At 48.1% G+C, this 22,019-nt stretch overlaps 1 protein-coding gene across 1 annotated transcript; it reads right to left on the bottom strand.

The window, feature by feature from the left end:
* Positions 1–4,415: 4,415 nt before the first annotated feature.
* LRRC58 (leucine rich repeat containing 58) lies at positions 4,416–21,404 on the bottom strand. The gene is made up of 4 exons (XM_057416032.1): positions 20,896–21,404; positions 11,619–11,747; positions 10,074–10,351; positions 4,416–8,623 (listed from the first exon to the last, which is right to left on the bottom strand). The coding sequence occupies exons 1-4, from the start codon at positions 21,390–21,392 to the stop codon at positions 8,415–8,417; spliced, it is 1,113 nt and encodes a 370-aa protein (XP_057272015.1). The 5' UTR covers positions 21,393–21,404; the 3' UTR covers positions 4,416–8,414.
* Positions 21,405–22,019: the final 615 nt, after the last annotated feature.

Raw genomic sequence — 22,019 nt, 5'->3', positions numbered from 1 at the left:
AAGACCACTATGCCCAAAAAGCAGCAAGTGCAGAGATGGTGACTAGCATGGAGAGGGAAAGGCAGCTGAGGGGAAGGTTGCAGTGGAATTCCTGCATGCCCAGGATAATACTCATTTAGGGCATCAACACAAGATGTTGGACAATGAGCTTACCTGGTGGGGAGGACAAGCACATCCTGCAGAAAGAATAGGTCCTTTGGGACTTGAGTAACAGTGGCTGAGCAACATTAAACACTACCAGTTTTAGGGTGCATGCTTTAAGAAAGGTCACAACGTTGCTGTAAGCCAGGAGTTCCTCAGCTGAAGGTAATGGAGCAGGGACAGGAGGAGTGATGAGTGAGAGGCAAGGCAGACGCAAGCCTGGCAAGACCACAAGTGCTTCTTACCCATTGTAAAAGCTGCACAAACAAATTTAAAAGCAGAGCCATTGTTTCAAGCGTGGCTTTGCAGCAGCTTGCTGTGGATGCGCAACATCGATGGAACAACTGCTTGAGCGCATAGAATCATAGAAGGGTTTGGGATGGAAAGGACCTTAAAGCTCATGCGGTTCCAACCCCTGGCACGGGCAGGGACACCTTCCATTAGACCAGGTTGCTCCAAGCCCCATAAATGACCTTATGGATGCAAAAGCTCAACTGCATCATGGCAAAGGCACCTCAATTGAGCCTCTCTTCTGTGTGCACTGCCACCCACACCACCAGGGACGTGAACTTCCACCACCCTTGCTAGCAGCCAGGCCAGCTCTCTGGAGAGCTTGCTTTTGGGACAGCAGCAGTGACTGCAGTAATTCCCCTCCCCTTGCACACTGCACACGTTTCTCCATGCTGTTGATGGAAGACAAACCTTGCTAATCCCCTGCTGTGCACATGGCATTGCATAGGGGCATCTACATGCAACCGGTGCCAGTAAACAAGCACAAGCTCAGGCTCCTCCTTGCCACAGGAACATGCTGGCCCTGAGAGGTGCTTCTCCTGCCTTTCTTTGCCCTCTTTCCTGAGGGGAATCCAGTAGCCACAATCCTATGCTTGAAGTGGGAAACACAGGAGCGGGAATGCACCCATCAGGGCTTTGCCAGCCACTGTTAATGCAGGCCAAATGTATAGCAATAAACCAGAGCAGACACATACTTTGAACCTCCACATGAATAGGGCTAAGATACCCACAGCCCTTTATAGAGAGATGGAGAAGCAAAGGAGATGCTCCTGGCCATACTCCACAGCAGTGTTCTTCCTTGTGGTCTATAGCTGTGGAGATCTCAGAGTGAGGGATGGAAATACCCAGCCCTGTGACCAGTTTGGAGTACATCAGATGGCAGCATTCAATCAAGGAATGCTTTTGCCTCCTAAGGCCATACTTGTCCCCTCCACATACATACCAGATGTTCCTTCCCTAAAATCACTAAGAGATGTTTCTGGCAGGATGCTTGGAAGGCTGCGCCTGGGATCAGGGATGAGCCATGGCCAGGTGCCCAGGCTTTGGGGTGGGCTTTCCCTACAAACCATTGCAAAGGGTCATCTCGGAACAGGTTTCCACAGTGCAAGGCAGCCAGATGGGGCTGCGAGTTGGGAAAGGCCAACGTGAAGATTCAGACATTCCTGGACCGTTTGGAAACGTGTTTCGACGAGCCCGGTTGCATGGGGTTTTCTGCAAGGCCTTTCATGATTCTATCTCTCAGTGGAAGGCTCACGGCTGCTTTAAAGAAAGAAAAACAAACAAAAAGATGCAATTTAAATCCAAATACCTGAAGAGAGGAACCAGGGAACCCACCTTTGGAAAACACGCTGCAGTGTCCATGTGAAGATTGAAACCACTGCTGCCAAGCACTCAGGTCTGGTTTAGGGTGCTGGGTTATAGAAATGCAAGGGATGTTTTAAAAGCTTCCAGCAAGGCCCTTTCAGCAGCAGAAGCAAAGTGCTGGGTTCAGGCAGTGCATCTCCCAACTCCATAGCAACACCCGGTGTGTTTGAAGCAGGGGGTGTTAAGGGAAGTGTCAGGTCCCTCACTTCCCATGGCCAGCTCTGCACCCAAGCTCCTCCATTCCCATCATCTGCCAGCTTGGTGGAGATTTGTTCAGGGTCATCGTGCTCACAAGCGGGATCCAGTGTGGCATCGACACCAACCACGTGGCTGTTGTTCCTGAGGAGCAGTGGGGCTGCCTTCCCCAGAGTTAATAAAACAGTATCTGCAAAGCAAGGCTCTGGAGAGCAACCACACCATTGTCTGGCACAGAGGACAACGTTTGCTCGTATTACGCACGTTTGTTATAAAGTCACTTCTATTATGGATGCCAGGATGCCCAGGAATTACAGAAAAATATTTTTCTACAATGGCATTTTCCTTTCCTATCTGTTTTTGAAGCCCTAAGGCTGGCATTTACTGTCAGGGACAACCCGCAAACAAAACAATCCTGTGCCTTTCACACAGGTCCTTTCACCAGCAGATGTGTCCTTGCTGATGTAGAGGGTGACATGTCCATCTGCTGGGCTTCAGCTTGTGAGCTTCAGCCCCCGGCCAAACTTTCATCCAGATGAAGGGTTTGTTAGCCCTCCCATCTTACCAGTTCATCAGCATCCATGTCCCAGCACAGGCAAGGATGGTCTGTCACATTCCCTTCCTTACACAAGCATCAATGCAGTTTGGTGAAATCATTCATTTGCCAACACACCAGTGACGTGTTGGCACACGTGTTGGTGTCACCCATCTTCAGAGATGTGTAAATGCAGCCAGCCTTGTGGGGCCGTGGCACTGATCAGTGTAATATCCAAGACAGATGTACAACTTGCGCACCAGTACTCACCTCGGGTCCTGCTTTTGCCACAGTCGAGAAGGGGCTACAGACAGGGAGTTTGGACAGGACTCTGAAGGTACCTTAATTCTTTGCCAGGCTGATAGCAAGCTCTGAGCTGCCACCACTAAGTCCCACGTGAGGACAGAGAAGGGCCCTGGGTGTTCCCTGGGTGACCAGTTCTTGGACTGACACCAAATGATCTGCACCCTCACCTTGTCACAAAAGACCGATTGGAAGCAGGACCTGTGTTACTTTCCTCTCCATCCTAAAAGGACCTTGGCTGCTGTTAAACCTCCTCGTCAAAAGTCTCCACTTTGCTGACTGGTGGGAGGAGACCACGGCAAGCTGTAGTACCAAAACACGTGTTCTCAACCCTCCTCTGGTAAGTCACCATAGAACAGTGGCTATTGGAAAGGGATGAGACACTTGGACACGGCATGCCAGCTCCAGACTGACTAAGAGTGCAGATGGCCATGGCCTTCTTCAATGCAGCTTCAGGACTTTCTTCCAATGATCTTGCTTAAATGGCTGGCAACTGCAACCCAACCTTAGTACAGAGGAAAAGGTGAATACATTCAGCTTTAGCTGTCTGGACCACCTAAGGCAGCCCCATCTGAGCAGGAAACGTGTGTTTCTACTTTATGAACATTTACTTCCAAAGCATCAACATAATGCTTTCTCCTAGAGCTGTGTAATTCTGCATGAGTCCAAAATGTCAATCTGAGCATCCGCTTCAGGCACCTACATAACTCAAGTTTCATTTCAAGTTCCTCTGAACCAGCACTTCCATGGTTTTGTTTCTGAATATAAGGAAGGTATTAAGGTGGCACAGAAAAGGGTATCATTTAAATGAGTTAACAAAAAAGGCAAGAATATTCTCAGCCTGGTTATTACAGGCAAAAATCACTGCACTCCTTGGTACTTTAAGGTCCTTGAAATGGGGCTGCTGCATAACTCGAGAGGTTTTTCATTACATATGAACTTGAACCATCTCTGAAATAGTTCCTGCTGAAGTTAATATCAAGTAATTCTGGTTTCCCACTGTCCCATTTTCCAATACACCACATGTCTGCACTGACAGCTGGTAATTGCACAGCAGGATCTGAAACATTTTGGCAATAGATCACAAAAACTCTTCAGGATGTAGGAGGAAACGCAGGATTACAGGAGAAATGGGAACACATGAGCCAGTTACCATGATCAGAAAATTAACACTCACAAAGCCATTTGGAGGTTTCAGGGTTAGCGTATTAAAAGGGAAACAAGAAGTTTAGAAGTGGTGATTCACATTGCTGGAAGACTCCACCATGACACTCCTGCCTTCTCCTGTTTGTGCATTTATCTTGCCTTTAAGTTACTTCTACCTGTAAACTGTGGAGCAAATTTCTGCCACACTACACCAGAAGTAAAGCAGGGAGTGGTCTGTAACATACACTTCCTTCTTGCATGTGGGCCCCAAAAGCCAATAGCTTCAGCAGTCCATTTGGAAGTCTCACCTACTCTTGCCTTCACACAGCACAGGTTGAATCTCACATGTTCCCCGCCTATGGATAACCCCACTTTCAATGTTAACCATTGCCTGCAGCAATACCAGAATCCAGATGTCAGCAAATAACAGACAGACAACTGTAGAAATAACATTTTTGGTTCAGTGTTTGCAATTTGTTTTACAGCTCATAATGAAATACCGTTAGAAATCGTCTACATTCAGACATTCCTAGCAAAATAGGCTGGTCAAAACATAAGGCACTTTTACGATTTCCTAAAACAACTGCTCATGATGATAATTCAATGAGAACCCTTTCTACCCTTAATGTTCAGGTCAGTAAAAGATCAATCCTCTAGTCAGACAGGCAAATGAAATCATCAATAGAAAGGTTTCCAAGCTAGAGTTACTGCTGCATTAGTGTGCATTTTGAAGTAGCCTATTGGAAGTTATCTTCAGTTGGGGAGGGAGGGCATGGTGTGAATAAGATGCGTTAAAATAGTTCTTTGAACTGGGTAACAGACACATTGCAGGGATTCATTACTTTCATTGGATTAAATTCCTTCCATTCATTATTGCAACAAGAGTAAGGAACAAAAAGGAGATGGTTCTCCCCTCCCTTCCCCCACCCCCATTATAATTCAACACAAGATTTCAAAGACTTAAAATGACCAGGACAGAAGCTCATGAAAAACTGCATCTGGCCACTTCAGAGCATGTTTAAATATTCATTACTGACTTCCTCAAGTCTCACCTCTTACCAAAGAAAGAGAAACAGAAAAGAACTGGCAACTGTGTAAGTTGCTTCCAGTCAAATTGGTATTTTGCTTCTTTCTAACATGACCCCACTGTTCACATGAAGTACCTGCATTCAGAAACACACCAGCAGCTCCCCTTGGCAGCGTGACGGCAGGGCAGGATGAATGCCAGTAGGTCCCAGGCCCCGCAGGGAAGAAGGAATGAACAATTCTGCTTCACACACTTGGGTCTCAGCTTAAGAACAGTTTCAAAAGCTGGACGTGCTGGGCTGCTGTAGCAACAAGGGGACCGATACCAAAACACTGACTGAAGGCTTCACTTGGAAAGGCATCTGTAAGAACTGAACTCCACTATTTAAAACTGACCAAAAGAGCAAAACCCCTGTCTACTTCTCAGGACCCCTGAGAAGGGGATGGTAGGAACCAGTCCTTCCCATCCATCAATGTCTTTTCAAGTTGTGTCTCACCTGTTTTATTGCCCAGTACATTTTCCAGTCTTTGGGGGCTAACAATTGGTGAAAAACTGGCCTCCTGGAGGCTCAGTATCTTAGGCACTACAGTACAAACCTGCATCCTTTGTCCTTTTGAATCCACTTCTGAGGGAAAAAAAAACCCATCCCTCCATCCGTTTTCCTTACAATTCCTTGATTGCTTTAAATTCTGACTTACTTGAATTGCACTTTAAAGCCCAGCAGCAAAAAGAACACTTGGTAGCTCTATTCAGGAATATATATAAAATTTTTAAGAGACACCTTATCAAGTCTAAAACTGCACAGAGATATCAGCTGCACGAGCTGTCAAGTGTTGACCTGGCTACAGTGAAAAAGCTGTGACAAAACAAATGTTAGCCATGCTCGAATTGGGGCAGAAATGGAATGCCTGTTCAGTTAGGAAAGAGAATGCACTTAAAAATCAAGCTAACTTAGAACCAACCACTGGTCTTACCCCGTCACACACACGAGTGCTGCTGTGCAACAGGAACTGTGGTGAAGTGAAAAATGACATGATTTCAAGGCAGCTGCTGCTAAGGAGAAGAAAGGAAGGTGGCACCTCGCGGTCCTGAGCTCAAAAGATCTTGAGATCTCGACTCATGTGGCTCACTTTTGCTGGCAGAAGCACGAAGCTCTAGATCAACTCAGCTGCTTGCTACTGTTGTACCAGCAGCCAGTTTAACATTGAGGCTCTGCAATCAGTTTACTGTCCTTCAGCACCAGTACGACCACATTCATTTGGGACAGGAAAAAGCATCTAAAGAGGAGACGAAGAACAAAACACAGGCCATTCGCTGACCCCAGTTTCACTACCAGCATGCAGTCGGTTCCTCTCAAAACCTGTGGGTTCTTCTTCCCAAGCAAACCTCACGGAATTTGCTAAAGTGACATTCAGCTGCTTTGCATATCCACCCTACCATGGCTTAAAAAGATACCTGGAGAAAGTTATTTGGAAAGGCACACAGGATGCACATGTGCAATTTAGTTCCCTGTGGATGGATCTGTGCGTGTGGGAAATCTTCAGACCAAGTTGCAATGATTACTAACGGAGCAGGTGCTATTCTATAACCAGATCATTTCTTTCAAATTCCAGTTCCATTTCCAGGGAAATGAGCAGTGCTGACAAGGAAATGCAAGGCAAGAAGCTCAACCTGCACACCAAGACAGACTGGAACATACAAAGTTTCATGGACTTGTTCTTCAGGTCACACGAAAAGAAAAACTGGAGTCTAATTAAAACAAAAAATAAATCACTAAAGCTACTTACAAAGAATAGAATTATCAAAGTGCTTTAACATATAAAGTGTCAAATATAATTAAACAGGAGCATTAACACAGAGCTGCCATAAGATATGCAAATAGGTGCATCTGTTTTCTGAATACAGGAGAGCAGCACAGGTTTTTAATTTCCCCCATAGGGCCAAAGTGGGTTAAGGAAAGCTCTTCTTGTTCACTGAGCTTCTCAGCACAATGTGTTTGCTCTGCTCATGCATTCAAAGGCACAGTTGCATTTGCCCTATCTGAAACTGCATCAAGAGGACTGTCTGCATGAAGTATTAATAAAAGGGCAGCTCTCACTGGGCAAAACATACAGCAGCCCCATAAAGATTTATAGATACCTGTCAATTCATAGTGTTTTATAAGCTATTTCTTGGTACTTTAAACATAGTTTAAGATAACTGAATGTGCTATCTAAACATCCAACAGGCTGCCAAAGCTATTATAACATGAGCAAACGCAAACAAATAAATAAGGAAGAGGTTTCAAAACCACCTTGTGCAAGATGCTCAGACAATGCACCTCAGCCTCCCTAATGGCTTTTCCTCTCATGCTGTATGAAAAGAACCCCCAAAGCATTCTCCACTGCACCTCTCTCAGTACTTCCAATTCATTAAGCCGCTGCCTACTTTAAGCAGATGATCTTAAGCACGGAAAGTAACTGTACCAAGCACAGCAGAGCCAGCTGCAGCAGGGGAACATGGTTGATTAGAAACAAGCAATGGCAATCAAGACCTTTCCTGCAATTCACAGGTACAAAAGCAGATTTAAGCTGAGACTCAAAAACGCGATACAGAGCATCACATCTGGTCCCTTGCACAGGCATGTATGGACACAAGTGTGAAGTAGTACCAAGTCTCAACAGAACAACCCATCTGTTTTCTAAAGGCACCATAAAGAGAGCAATGCTTCAGGTGTAATGGGAAGAGGCAGAGGGAGGGAAAATGACAAATACAGTTAGGAGGAAACACTAAGAGCAGCTTGGTATAAGAAGGGATTAAAAAAGGTGTCTCAGTTCTCTGATAGCTGTAACATCTGTAACAGCACAGCAACCCTACACCTCTAAGCAAAGGAAGAGTAACCAGAGTTTGGAAAAACCTACTCCTGAAAAAACCCAGGTCCCATTTTTAGTGGATGGGTGTGAAACCTGTGACTGAAATTGAAGGAGACAGCAAAGAATCAAAATGCTATATAAAACACTGGGGTCAATACATACTCACATAGCATCATTAGCCTGCTTCTGATTTACCACAGTGTTAAGAGCTCCAGAGAGTCTCCTTTGCTCTGCAGGATGACTCAAGTCCAGCGAAGCATCAGATATTAAAACCTCTCTCAATCCGCCAGTGAGAACAACCCCCCCCTCCCCAGCCTGTACAAGGGAGAGGGGGGCAGCACTATCCCAGACAGGAGATGTTTCTAGCAACCCCAGGCACCCTACAGGCAGTATGCCACCAAGTTAGCTCTCCTAAGCAGCACTGCACCAAGCAAGCCTAGGCTTGCTAAGATACTCTGCCCCTTACATAAACTTGAGGACAGTTTCTCATGAGCCCTTCAGACCAGAGGCTCACGCTTCGCTGTTCCATTACTGCTTTTCAAACACGTTTTCCTTCCCGTTATCCCAGGAGGACTTTCTGCATCCTGCGTGCAGCGACGCTGGCTTCATCCTCGGAGTCAGACTCGCTCTGGGAAGTGGAGCTCTGGGAGGCAGAGCTGCAGGGTGAGGAGCACTCTGGGGAGCACAGGTAGTGCATCAGCGGCAGCCGGTACTTCCCACAGAAGTCAACAAACTTGATCTGTCTGACGCAGCTGTCAAAGTAGACACCTGTGAGGGCAGAGGAACAGAAACAACACGTGAGGCCCCATGCAGAGAACGGTGGATTTAAGCTTTTTAAATGGATGGAATTAAGGTGGAATTAAGGATTTTAATGCAATGCCTTACACTAGGATTTAACGGACACCGCACTGGAAGTAGGAGCACGTGGGGTACTGGAGGAACAGGGGACCAGGGCACCTATGGAAATTTGTTTTCTTAGTTAGAAAACAATCCTGTACACATGCATTTTGTAGGTGGTTCAGAATGGCACGCTCTACATGAAAAGACACAGGGCAGCTACTTCCAAGAATCCGGCACTTCCTTCTTACCATTAGGCAGAAATCTCAGGCTGGGAATTAAAACAACTTTTTCCGTGTCAAATTCATTCATCCACGATATTTTCAAACTTGTAAAACCTCTTCTACCAGCTGCCAAACTGCATTCACAGACAGACCTTCATAACTCTACTTTCGTCCTACTTGAGTGAAGTTACCATGCTGAGTTTGGATGCTCCTTTCCATGGCAACGGTGTTGCTGTAACACACGATTACCTTCTCCTCCTGTCACAGCAAGTGATTGTAGACACTGAGGTTTTCAGAAGTTTTCAGTGGTGTTTTAAGTCCCAGCTGCTCTGAGTAAGCTTTTCTCCTGCAGTGCTAGAGCAAGCGCTGCACTACTGTGCTAGTTTGTAAGGACAAGGGGAACAGTGCACAACCAACCCATTGTTATCCCAGCTGTGCAAAACTCTAAAAAAGGAAACACTGCTTTCCCTTCCAACACAAGTTCCAGCCCTTCCATCTTGGCTTACGGGGAATGCTTTAATATTGTCCTGTAAAGAGATAACAGCCTGCGTATGACTGCAGGGTAGGTACTAATGAATGACTTTTTTTCCTTAATCTTCTAAAGGCTAAATGTGCAGATCATTTACTCTGCTTAAAGATGAAGCACTAAGCTAAATTAAACCAAGCATTCCAGGCTTTTCTATGAAGTCCTCTCCTTCCAGGACCTACACTCTAGTAGAACCAAGCAAGAGCTAAAGAAGTTGCTTTTAGTAACTGCCAAGCACTCCAGCCTCTCTCCTCTTTTCCATTCTTGTCCAGCAAGAGCACTTGTGACAGTTCTCCTGCCCACTACTTAGTCTGAGCTATTTCAGGGCAGATGGATTGGAAACTTCAGACCATAAAAGCGCACTGGAGTGCTCGGATGAGCTGTGAAGACTCCGACACAAACACTGTCTCACATTCCCATGCAGATACAGTAAACCAGCACTGGAACTCTGAACATCGCTCCTAAGTGAGCAAGGTTCCTTAAAGACAAGTTTGCAGGAGCCCTGGAGCCAACGAAATACAGCTAGAATTTGGATGCAACAACACACCTAACCTGACTGAGCTAGTACAGTCACGGCAAGTCAGAGGGAAAGGAAACCCATCAGGAAGCAGAGCAGTGAAGGTGAACTTACCCCCGCATTTAGGATTGGGACAATTGCTGGCCAAGCTCAGGTACCGGACAAGATTCTCTGGGAGGTCGCTGGGAGCATAGGGAACATTGCGAGTTTTAATGGTGCGCCCAGCCAGTTCCTGGAGGCTTGGGGGGTTGTAGGTCAGGTCACGGACAAAGCGAACCACCAGCGGGTTCCCACGCAAGCTCAGCTCTTCCAGGTGAACCAGGTTAAGGATCTCTCGAGGAAGGTACGTCAGCAGGTTATTGTGCAGGCTAAGGGAACGCAGGGAATGCAGCCTGAAGGATGGAGATGGATACCCAGTCAAGAAGTGCAAGCAAAATCATTCCAAAACTGCACTACACAGACCTGATCACTCTCCCCTCTCCCATCAATTTCTTTTTCCTCGGCTTTTCTTACTTTTAAAATGTAAATTCAAGGTAAAAGAGCTGCTATTACTGCAGCACACACAATACCGGTGAAAACATGGCTCACCTCCAAATGCCTGTTAAAGAAATAGTCCTAAATATGCTGCTGTCCCCCTCAGTACTCCCCACACCCACCTCCTAAAAGAGGTAGCACAGAACAAAAGTATTCAAACCGAGAGCTTTCAGGGGATGTAATGTTTCCTTGTACCCAGTGCACGCATCAGGAACAGTTCCATGCAACACTTTGAATACGTCACCTGCCTTCACTCATGCATTAAAGATGCCTGCTGGTAGGCAGCCAGCTCTGGAAACCCCCATGTTTTCACTGTTTGCGGCTGCATCTCCCTGTGCTGCAACACTGCCAGAGCTCAAAAGCTAAGCAAGGTCAGCCCAGGTTAGCATCAGCACGGGTGACAAGCACAGGCCTGGCTTTTGGAGGAGCTGTTCTCCTCCCTCAGGAAGCACAAAGCAATGCTCCAGCATATAATCCGGGGATGCTCTCTAACCAGTACCAGACAACTCAACATTGTACATCGAGGGTAATCCCACTACAACATCAAATTCCAAACTCCATGCTGGCACTCAATCGTTTTTGTGGTTACAGCTATTGCACTGAATTCTTCATCTGCCGCTTTAGGCTACCTGTACAGAGTTTGCAGTGTTCTCTTTCCCCCATTATGAAAGAGATACAGCAGTAACTTATCCCCTAGAGCCGTGCTGTAGGATTTAATGACCACTAAAACATTCTGGGATCCTAAAGGAAGAACACAGGGAGTGGGACAACACAGAAGCACACACAAAAAGGCTCTGGGTGAAAGACAAGACAGCCCAAGCATTCATCACTACAAATAGTCAGAATGCAGCATGAGCTGCACTTCTCAGGGCTCCCTGTACAAATCTATTAATCCACCTTAAAGCAGACACTTGGTGACTTTTTTTTTCCATAACCCTATAATGCAGATTTCCATATTACATATTCCTGGTCTGCCTGCAGTGCACTGCTAAGGATCTTCTTGTTCAAAGTCTAGTCACAATAACAAACTGAAGAACAAAGAGGTCCTCCCAGGTGCTTCTATCCACACATGCAGAAGTTAAACAAGTTAATTACAGCTGGTGGCTGAGGACAGTAAATACTCACTGTGCCAGCTGAGGTGGAATGCTCTGGATCTTGTTGTCACACAGAACTAGGTAGCTTAGAGAAGGCAGGTTTGCTAATTCAGGTGGAATTGAAGTGATGAAGTTCCCTCCAAGGTACAGAAACTCTAAACTGAAAGAGAGAAGAGATAACGCGGCATCATTTCATTGAGGTCATTTCCAGTTGGACTGAACACCAGATCTTCTCATGTGCTGCATTTACTCAAGAAAACTTACAGATGACGATGTATGAGATACCATGCTGAGGGAAAAAAAAAGCAGAAAACTTCAACTGCACATCAAAATCACAACAAAGCTTCTGCTTCACAAGAGATAATGTCGAGATTTACCTCCAGCCTCCTGCAGTCACCATTACATCTGTAGGTAGACACCAAACAACTCTGTATTCCTACACCAAATGCAAAGCTCCTGCTCCTACTTCCAAGGAAGGACAGGCTGCATGCACAGGGTTTGCAGCACTGATGCAGCTCCTGCTGCAGCCCGTGGGGGTCCTCAGTTTAAGCAGGAGCAAAGCAAGAGAGCAGCGGCTCTCCCTGAAAACCCTGGCCCTGCACAAGCACTGCTTGCTCTTTATGGGGTAAACTGACTCCTCAGAGATTAACTGCAACCTCTCAGCAGAAGTCAGAGGCAGCCAGTCCTGCTTTGATGCAGTTCACATACTGCTAACACCACAGCTGCAGTAGTGCATCTAAGTCACACAAGAACATGCATGCAATTTCTCAGGTAGACTGATTTCACTACACTGCAGTCACAGGGACCAAAGCTACCAGAACCATTAGCTGGGTTTAACTGCAGCTTGGGCCTAAATAAAAGAAAGGAAAAAGAAAATATCACTGGATGTCCCACAAAAACTGGTGGATGTGAGACAAGAACAAAGAGAAGCACTAAATCCCTTCTGCCAGCTGGTGTAGCCACTGTTTGGTGTGCATCTCTGCCCTTTTAGAAAGAAAAACTGGCAAGTGCTTCTCTTCAAGTGAAGCTATAGCTTCAAGTCCCCATTTCAGAGTCAAACAGCTTCTGCCCCTGTTCTCAGGTGTTGTCTGGGAGAGGAGCAAAGGCAGGTTCAGCCTGGGTACTTCTGGCTGGGAAGTACTTACTAATGGTGGTTCATACAACACTTTTTCCTATGACTGAAAAAGATGGATCCCACAGTCCCATCTGTAGGTGCTGGTTCAAGATCTCCACTACACACCCAGGTTAGTCACCTAACTACAGTGCACACTGGCCCCCTCTGCATTCCCCCCCGGGTCAGGGAAAAGTCACACAGGCTCCATCAGCTTTTCCTTAAGAACAATTTACAGTTTTGGAATAGGAAACACCTTCATCTCACCCCAGCAGGCCCTCAGTGATATGGGTTAACGGTGGTCTTGGCAGTCTTGGGTAATGGTTGGACTTGATGATCTTAAAAGACTTTTATGACCTAGTTGATTCTATTGTGAACTGAGAAAGGTGATGGATACAACTGCCAAAGAAATGTAACACCATAGAATCATACAACAGTTAGGGTTGGAAAGGACCTCAAGATCATCCAGTTCCAACCCCCTGCCATGGGCAGGGACACCTCCCACTAGACCATGTCACCCAAGGCTCTGTCCAACCCGGCTCTGAACACTGCCAGGTTGTTCAGGACATGGTGGCAGACCCAGAGAAGGCCTAAACCCTGCAACTGTGCCACATGTGAGGAGCTTCTGGGACAGAAGAACGGTAGAAAGAGTTCATTCAGTTCTTGCAAGAAACGTGAACCTCAAAGATCCAATGACAGCATCTGCTTGGGCTCAAGGGGCCACTGAGACAGCACAAAGGTCCATCTGCCCACCAGTGAAGAGCAGAACAACAGACCTCTGCAACACACCAGGAGAAGCTCACAGAGCTTAACTTTCCCTGGATTCATTCACCTTTCTGACGTAGAGGAACTGCAATCTGATGGTGGGCACAAAATTACGGCTTCAACTAAATTTGACTATATGAAAGGAAGCAACTGTACTTGCTCAGCTGAGGGCTCAAGTGGAGCAGCACATCTGCAGGTTATTCTGAACACATAAGAAAGTACACTGGAAGAAACCATCACCAAATCCCCACTACCCAAAAGCAGCCCCTCCTCCCCAGACAACCTGCAGGTGAGGAGAGGGGGGGGCAGCAGGAAGGCTGCTGTGCAGAGACCATGCCAAGGGCAGATTAGTTTTAATTAAATTCTGATCCCCTAACAAAGCCCTGAGCTCTAACCAAAATTCCTCCTTCAACCTCCATTGTTTCTAAAGGTGGATTTAGGCTGCTTGGCTCTCATTAGGGACTTAACTGCTGACGATACAGTTCCTCGGCGTACTTTAACTCCATGCCATTGCTGGAACCCACACTAAAAACTGTTGGGCAAGGGAATTTTAGTAATGTGGATTTCAATGTTTAAACAAGGGTGAGATATGTAAAAATTTCCACTTCCTAGGAAAAGTGAATAATTAACTCTTCATCCTCTGTGTTTGAAGGCAACAATGCCAATGAAGCCACCCTGCATACAAATACATGCAGGGAAGGGGAGGAGGGGTACAAAATATACAGTAAAAGATGTTCTGAAATTCATTGCAAGGTGTAAAATGCAGAAGTTTCAAGAGCAGCTTACTGCACAAACCAAGTGTGCAAAACCACTGCCTACAAACCACTTGGAGCTTTCAAATCCATTCCTTGTAATGAGAACAGTCACTTACATTAGCTAGGTTGTAAAGCCCCAACATCAGACTATGATCTGGCTCTAACTAAAAATCCATCAAATAAGGTAACTCCTTCAGTGGCAGCTAAGGACTTCTCAAAAAGCGCTTTCTTTTCACCTGTCTCCTGCATTACCTTCTTGGGGTCAGCAAGTCGCTGGGCCCAGTCTCGTACAGCAAATTCAGCATTTCCAACATCAATTTAAGATACGAATTAGAAGGCAAATTTATTTACAACGCATAGGGAGGAGGTTTTGAAACTATACAGAAACTTATTCTAAATACAGCAAAGGTATTCTTACAGCTTCTACTGAAAGACTGCTCAGTAGGCAGAAAAAAACTCTGTAACTCTGGTCCCTCAAAACACAATTTGCTGTTAAGAAGGGTCTATTCTAGTCTTGGCTGAGCAAAACAGAGAAATTAACAACAGTCATTTCTGCATCAAAGTAAAGCGTCAAGAATTGTCCAAGCAAAGCTAATCACGACACAGGCAAGGATTTAAGAGACGCAACCCTTTTGTAGTGAGCACTGACCAAACCACTGGGGCCACAGCTAGTGCCCAGCTCTTCTACCCCTGGCCTGACTTCTATGCTGTGCTAAGCCTGCACCTACAGGCCAAGGCAATGCTGGTCTTCAGCTGCCCTACTCAGGGGGCAGTTTGCTGCTTGGTAAGATAAGCAAGAGCAGTGCTGAGTTCTGCCCTCCTCATTGAGAGCCTGCAACGAGGCAACTGGCAACATTACCAGTTTCTCACAAGAGACAGCAGAGATGGGAATGAGCTTAGTGACTACTCCCAACTAACCTTTCACACCAAGACTCAGTTCTTCTGACAATCATTAATTTGTATAGCCATTTGGAACAGCCAGCTAAGGTCCCGTGCATCACTTTGTACACAGAGGGAGAGCTGGAATTTTGATCTACTTTCCACAGTCCAGGAACTTGGAAAAGCCAGAGAGCAGCCAGCCTCAGATGAACGTAAGCACTGATCCTACTTTTGAGGCTAGAATAAATGATGTATTTCCAACATGCCACACATGCTCTGGTTGAATGAGTTTCAAGAGGGGGCAAATGCTAACAAAATCCAACTCAACAAAACCACCCAGCCCCAAACACCAGCAAACCCCTACTTGACACAGCAACTAATGGGGGCTGACACTTCCCCTCCTGCTTTTAGCAAAGTTTACAAATACACTAGTAAAAGGCCAGGGTCCCTTTCAGCCTCACATCCAGCAAGCAGGCCAGCACTCCAAGCCCATCATATGTTGCTCCTCTCTAGTGAGGGATTTCACACCCCTGGGCTGCAGGGTGGCAGTGAAAATCCTTTTACATACAGGAAGGGGTTGGGAAAATGCTCAAACAAAGTAAATTCAGGTGGTGGCAGCAAAGTTTAACGTGCCAAGAGACTACATTCTTGTTTGAGTTTGTTCCTGAGGTTTAAAGGTCACCATATACCCCAAATGAAATGGAAAAGCCCCAGAACAGTAAATAAGAAGAGCTCACTGAGCACTAGAGGTATTTTTGAAACGCTATCAGTTACCACAACACTTTCATAGTCGCGTTTCAAGGGGAGAATGTCTTCTGGCATGGAACATACTCCAATTTTCAATCCACCCTGTTTCCCCACAGATGCTTCTTTGGATAAAACTTAACAGCTGACATCAAACAGCTGCATCTACATAGGTAACCTAAAAGAAACACCGGAGCCTGGAAGTGCTCCAGGTCTTTTTAAGATAAACTTCTTAGCAAGAAATTTCCAGGGCAGTTTTGAGGCTAAGGCAAGGGAGGCATTTGAAAAGCAGCCCACAATACACTCCTGTTAACCCTGTTCTGCGATGTGAGAGAGCGGCAGAGCCTTTGCTGACAGGCAAATTTGAGATCAAACAGTCTGAAAACTATTTGCAAAACGTTTGAAGAGGAGTAGAAAAAGGGAGGCAGCAGATTTCCTAATGCTCCATCTTTATCAAAGCTTCACTTGCTGTTGTTCCCACACTGGAACAGCCGTTCTTAAGCGTATGCTTGTCTAACATGCATAATGCTACCCACGAATAAAAGCAAATACTCTGGTTTTCACTGCATCTAAGCCTTCACACAAAACTTGGATGAATCCAGTTAGGCATTTAAGGCCTTTGATCCCAGCCCTTGCACAACTGGGCTTTACTAGAGGAATCCAAGCACAGAGGAAAGAAGCATGCATGGCAGATGCCTGGGAAGAGCCTGGCTCTTCTCCAAGCTGTTTCTGCGTGTTCCTGGTGCTCTCCTGAGCGTGAGAGCATTCACTGTAAGAGTAAGACTGACCTCGAAATTCACAGGAGGAGATTCATTTTGCTGAGGTATTGACTGCATTTTGTTAAGGTCTTGAGAACTTTCCCCTTTATAGGGGACACTTGCAAGACATCTCCCCAAACGTGCACACTGAGGAGGGCAATATATGCACTCTTAAGCCAAAAGCCATAGCTGGACAGTGGGGATAAGGGCTGGATTTTACCAGACTTGCCAAACAAATTTTGTCCAGAATGAGCAGAAGCAGATGATCACATTTCACCTACAACACACACAGCCCCTTAACGCATCCCCAGCTGGACCAGCAGAGGAAGGACACAGAAATCAGGCAGCAGTGGGATGTCCATGCAGATCACAGTTCAGGAGCTGCTGGGGGCTGTGAATCGAGTCCGAGAGTGACTGACCATAATACTTCACACTGAAAATCCAGCAAGGTCAATGCTGGAAGGAGAACTCCAGAAAAAGTGCCGTCTCTACCTATGTAAGCTCATCTGACAACAAAGAAGAAAGCAATGCAGAGGGTGACAACATCCCAACTGATGCATTTTCTACTCCACATTCACAGCAACAGCCAGTGGTGCCATTCAGGGCTTGCACTGTACTGACACTGCTACCTGACAGCGACTGGGGTGGAGGCCATGCAGAAGGAGCTGGCACAGCCTCAACATGGCTAAGAAAAAGCCCTCAGCAGGGCCCACATTTACCTTTCTCAGAAAGGTAAATGGCTGTTGCTGGTCACCCTAGACACTTACAGTGGAATCAGCAGGAAAAAGCACTGCTATTCATCCTTGGTGCCAGCATTCTATGGTCAGCATCATCCTACTGCCATCACGAGAGCAATCATGACTATCCCCCTTATGAAGCCATGGCAAGGAAGCTTCAAGCATCAGAGCATCTACAGGTGGTCCTCCTACAAGAGGTCCTCCTACAAGAGCCTAAAAGATAAATGACAATAAGGTGAAAGGCACTTGCTTTCCATGCAGGATCTTGCAGTACATACAAAGACTTGCAAGGATAGGGCAAGATGGCTGAAGCTGGAAGGAGTAAGACAAGATGGCAGCAGGACTGCCTGTGGTTTTATCACTGTTCATTAACTTGCCAAATCACTACGAACGTGATAGGGAAAAATTCTTGCATGAAATTCCTGACCCCAGCTTGCTGCAAATGTGTGGATTTATTATCTTCATGTGAATGACAGCACATGCTACCCACCTTTGCATCTGTAGCTGTCAGCATGTTCCTTCCCTTTTAGCAGATTCAGACTCATCAGCTTTCTACCGTTTCAAGTTCACCCTGCAGACTCCTTATCCTTACTTGCTGTATTTGTGGCCTTCACTAAAACTGATCTGCTACCCCTTCAAAAAGGACAACAGGAAATGATGGAGTGCACGGGAAAGATGTGAAGCTTAGTTATCAGTGAGTTATTTTGTTTTAGAGACCTCATCAGAGCTCAGACATTCCCTGGAAACATAAGAAGTATTTATAGATCTCTGCAACTTTGCTCTGTAATCAGTGACTGGAGCAATTGAGAAGCCGCCAGGGTCACGGGAAGAGAACTGCTGGCCTCAGGAGCTCTAAGTACCAGCAGGAGGAACGTGTCCGGTCAAAGTGCTGCTTGCATTCCTCTGTGGCCTCAGACACCACAAAACATGAGAAAAATTTATGGGAAGTTATGCATGGAAAAAAGCTCAAAGTCTTGGCTTGCCAGCAACAGAGAGATGGGTACCTGCAGCCTGAGTGAGAGGTTAACAGAAGCCCCAACACCAGGTTCCATCTCCAAGCCCAGAACTCAAACACAACAGATGTCCCCAAGTTGCCCTGCCACAAGAGCTGGCTCTGCTCTGTCCTTGCTCAGGTTTGTTTTACCCACTTCTAACACCGTGTATGCTCACATTGAGGACACCTCTCTTGTTGGCAGGTGGGAGGGAGCTGGGTCTGGCAGCAGTTTCTCTCCAGTAGGAATTTACTATCCTTTTGGCAAGGGTGTCAGGTCACTGGTATCTGGCTCCTGATGTGTAGGTTCAGGATACCCTCTGGAGGAGTATTATATTATAAAGGACTGTTTTCTCCCAGCTCTGGAAAGCAAGTATGCTGCTCCCTTTTGTTACTTCAGCAGCCCAGATACAGAAGAGACACCCACGGCACAGTGGTAAAGAAGCTGGTGATCCTGGTGGCACATGGATTCGCTATCTTGAGCTAAAGTTCAATTATATTATGGTGACACGTTAGCAGAAGTTCAATGAGTTAGCAGTGCTTATGCGGGCAGCAGACACAAGTTGGGTCTAGTCTAGTTTTCCTGCCTGACACATCACTTTGTAACGATAAACAGCTCAACAGCCTTGTCCGCATTTGCCCTCTCAGAACTGTCCTTCTTGGGTTCAAGCATGACCTGCCCAAGAGAGGCTGCAGGACAGGACAAACAGGAGCCCTGCTTCAGGGCAGGCCAGAATAACAAAGCCGAGTAACCACACGGCAGTATTGTGACAGCTATACAGCACGGAGCCCTGCACATAGCCCCTTGGGGGACCGCACGCAGCGCTATCTTCCTGGGGTCAACAGCGTAATAAAGAGCAGGGCTGAGGCTTCTTTTCTTGGCAACGAGGGGTCAGGGGGAAGAAGAAACGAGAGGGAAAAACCCTAACTACAAAAGAGAGCATGCAGAGCAGCAGCAGGGAGCATCTGCCTCAGAGGTGGGTGCAACATCCTGGCTGCTACCAGGCATGCTATGGAGGCAATGTGGATCATCTCCTACGTACAACTGCCCTCCTCCACTGGCCTTCTCCCCTGTGAAGTTGATGCCAGTGTCCTCTTTTCCTTCATTATCCCTGAAGCAACTGCTCCAGAGCAGAGAGGATGCAGAGGTTCCTCCTCCTCATGAGAGCCCCAACACAGGACACATCCCTACTCTATGAAGGGCACAGGCACTTTCTAGCACTCAAAATGCCTCACAGCATCTCCGAAACATAGCTTAATTTAGAATTGCTCCAGACCCTCAGCAGGTGCATGCTGTGCCACCTGGGCAAAAGCCACATATCCAATTGTATAATACTGAGGTGGATAAAAGTCATTTTCTGCCAGTACTGAAGCAGTTCTGGTACCTTCCACCTAGGGCCATGGCAGACAGCACCCCACATACAACATCCTGTGCCTCTACTGGACACAGCTCTGCTGAGCCATCAGCTACTTGGGGTCAAGGTTGCTGGAGCTGGTGTAACGGAGGTTGTCTCTGGCAAGCTCCTTGCAAAGAGCTGGAGTGAAGAAAGTCCAGACCCAAAGTCCTAGCACAGAGCCACACAGGGGCTAGTCTGAGGACTGAGCAACCACCGGAACATACTGAGATGCTTGCGTGTAACAGATGTGTCAGAACATGGCCTCTGCCTTGCCCAGAAAGACTGCAGACTTCAGAAGTACCTATCCCAGGTCAACACAGGCAGTCAATACCTGGTCCTACCCAAGATCTGTTCCCATGCCCACCAATGTTCCTAACTGCTGTGATTCACCCTAGCTTTCTATGTCATTGACCTGCAGTGGTTTGTTCCTGCACCTGAGCACAGCCTAGGGCTCTATGCTTCCAACCCGTCAGCTCATCTGTCAGACCTACATGAGCTGTACGGGTGGAAAGAAACACAACAAAACCCAACCATGCCCGCAAACACCCTGTTGAGACTGGAGCTGTGTCAGCAGAAAGGCCCTATTGTTCACATAAGCCATAACCAGATCGTTATTCTCCTCTGCAGTCCATTGTGCAGCCATGAGCTTCATGAGAGCAGGGCTTTTATTTTACTCCTGCCTGGGGATGCGTATTAAAGCAAAGCCAGGGAGCACCTTCTGCATGTCAACACCCATACCAACCACTGTCATTAGGAAAACCTGCCCTGCTCCAGGGCAGCCCAAGGACTAGGAAATCCTGACAGAGACTCTCTGAGTGCAGAAGGCCTGTCATAGAATCACAGAATAGTTAGGGTTGGAAAGGACCTTAAGATCATCCGGTTCCAACCCCCTGCCATGGGCAGGGACACCTCACACCAAACCATGTCACCCAAGGCCTGTCACCTGCCTGAAGAGCAGCTCTGAGCTTTGGCAACTCCATCTATTGACGAGACTCGCTAGCAGCAGCAGTGCCTACAGACACCTGAAGCCTGGCCGGAGCTCGCTCGCCAAGCGGGACCGCTGCGGGCCGTGCCCCGCTGTTCGGCAAGGCGATCCGGGTGGGTCTGCCCGGCAGCCACCGGGGCTTTCCCTGTCCCTTTTCTGCAGAGGCCCGGCCCGCCCTGCCCTCACCTGCGGAGCTCCTGGATGTCGGGCGGGATGCCGTGGAGGCGGTTCCCGCCGAGGCTGAGGCTCTGCAGCCCGCGGAGCTCCAGCAGGGCGGGCGGCACTTCGGCGAAGCGGTTCCCGCTGAAGTTGAGGACGCGGAGGGAGCGGCCGAGCGGGGCCTGCCCCAGCCTCTTGGGCAGCGAGCCGGGCCCACCCAGCCGGTTGTTCTTGGCCAGGAGCGTGTGGAGACGCGGCAGGGCCAGCAGCTCCTCGCCCAGCTCCGCCAGCCCCGTCCCGCTCACGTCCAGCACCTCCAGGGCCGGGAACCACTGCGACAGCCCGGCGGGCAGCGGGCCCGACAACCGCCGCGGCGACAGCACCAACCGCCGCGCCTCCGCGCTGCGCCGCGCTGCCAGCTCCGCCGCCAGCTCCACCTCCGCCGTCTCCTCCTCGCCGTCCGCCGCCGGGCCGCGCCGCGGGGACTCCGGGTGCGGGGCCGCTCCGCCCGCCGCCGCCGCCATCCCGCCCGCCCGGACCGCCGTCCCCGCGCGTCCCCGCGGCCGTGCGTCACCACGGGGGCTCCCGCTCCACGCCCCGCCCTGTCCCTCCCCGGAACCTGAATAACCCCCCCGGCCCCTCGCAACTACACGGTCACATGCTCGATCCCGGGCGCGCCGCCAGAGGAGCCGTGAGCGGGCCCTGCTCGTTATACAGGTTGCGGGGCTCCCGCGGGATGGCGGCAGAGAAAGAGAGAGTCCTGGGGCGGCCCCGGAACGAGCATACGAGAGCAACGTCCTTGCAGCCCCGAGCAGCTGCGGAGCCTGTTGCCGTTCCTGGCCCCCCGTCACCCTTACAGCCCCGTGCCGCCGTTTTCCGTCCCGTTCTGCCGGAGACCCGCCTGGGGGGTATGGAAACGGCACCTGCTCCCCGTAGTGTTTCACGGCAGGCTCGCTGGAGGCGGGGGATGGTAAAGCTCTGAGTCCCTCCAACAGCAGCATTGAACAATCACGTTCCTCATGTCCCTTTGTGCGAGCCTCAGAGCCCGAAGGAAAGGCGCTGGCAGGCCCAGTGTTTTGTCCAGGGTTTGTCTGCTTTGGTCCTTGAGGTGCTGGTGGAGCCCATACTGCCCAGAAACACCTTGGTGTATA

The sequence above is a fragment of the Pezoporus wallicus genome, unplaced genomic scaffold, assembly GCF_028554395.1.
Source record: "Pezoporus wallicus isolate ANWC-B61680 ecotype Strahan unplaced genomic scaffold, APGP_CSIRO_Pwel_v1 contig_6814, whole genome shotgun sequence".
In the NCBI taxonomy this organism is placed as follows: Eukaryota; Metazoa; Chordata; class Aves; order Psittaciformes; family Psittacidae; genus Pezoporus; species Pezoporus wallicus.
This window is presented reverse-complemented; position numbering and strand designations above follow the sequence as displayed.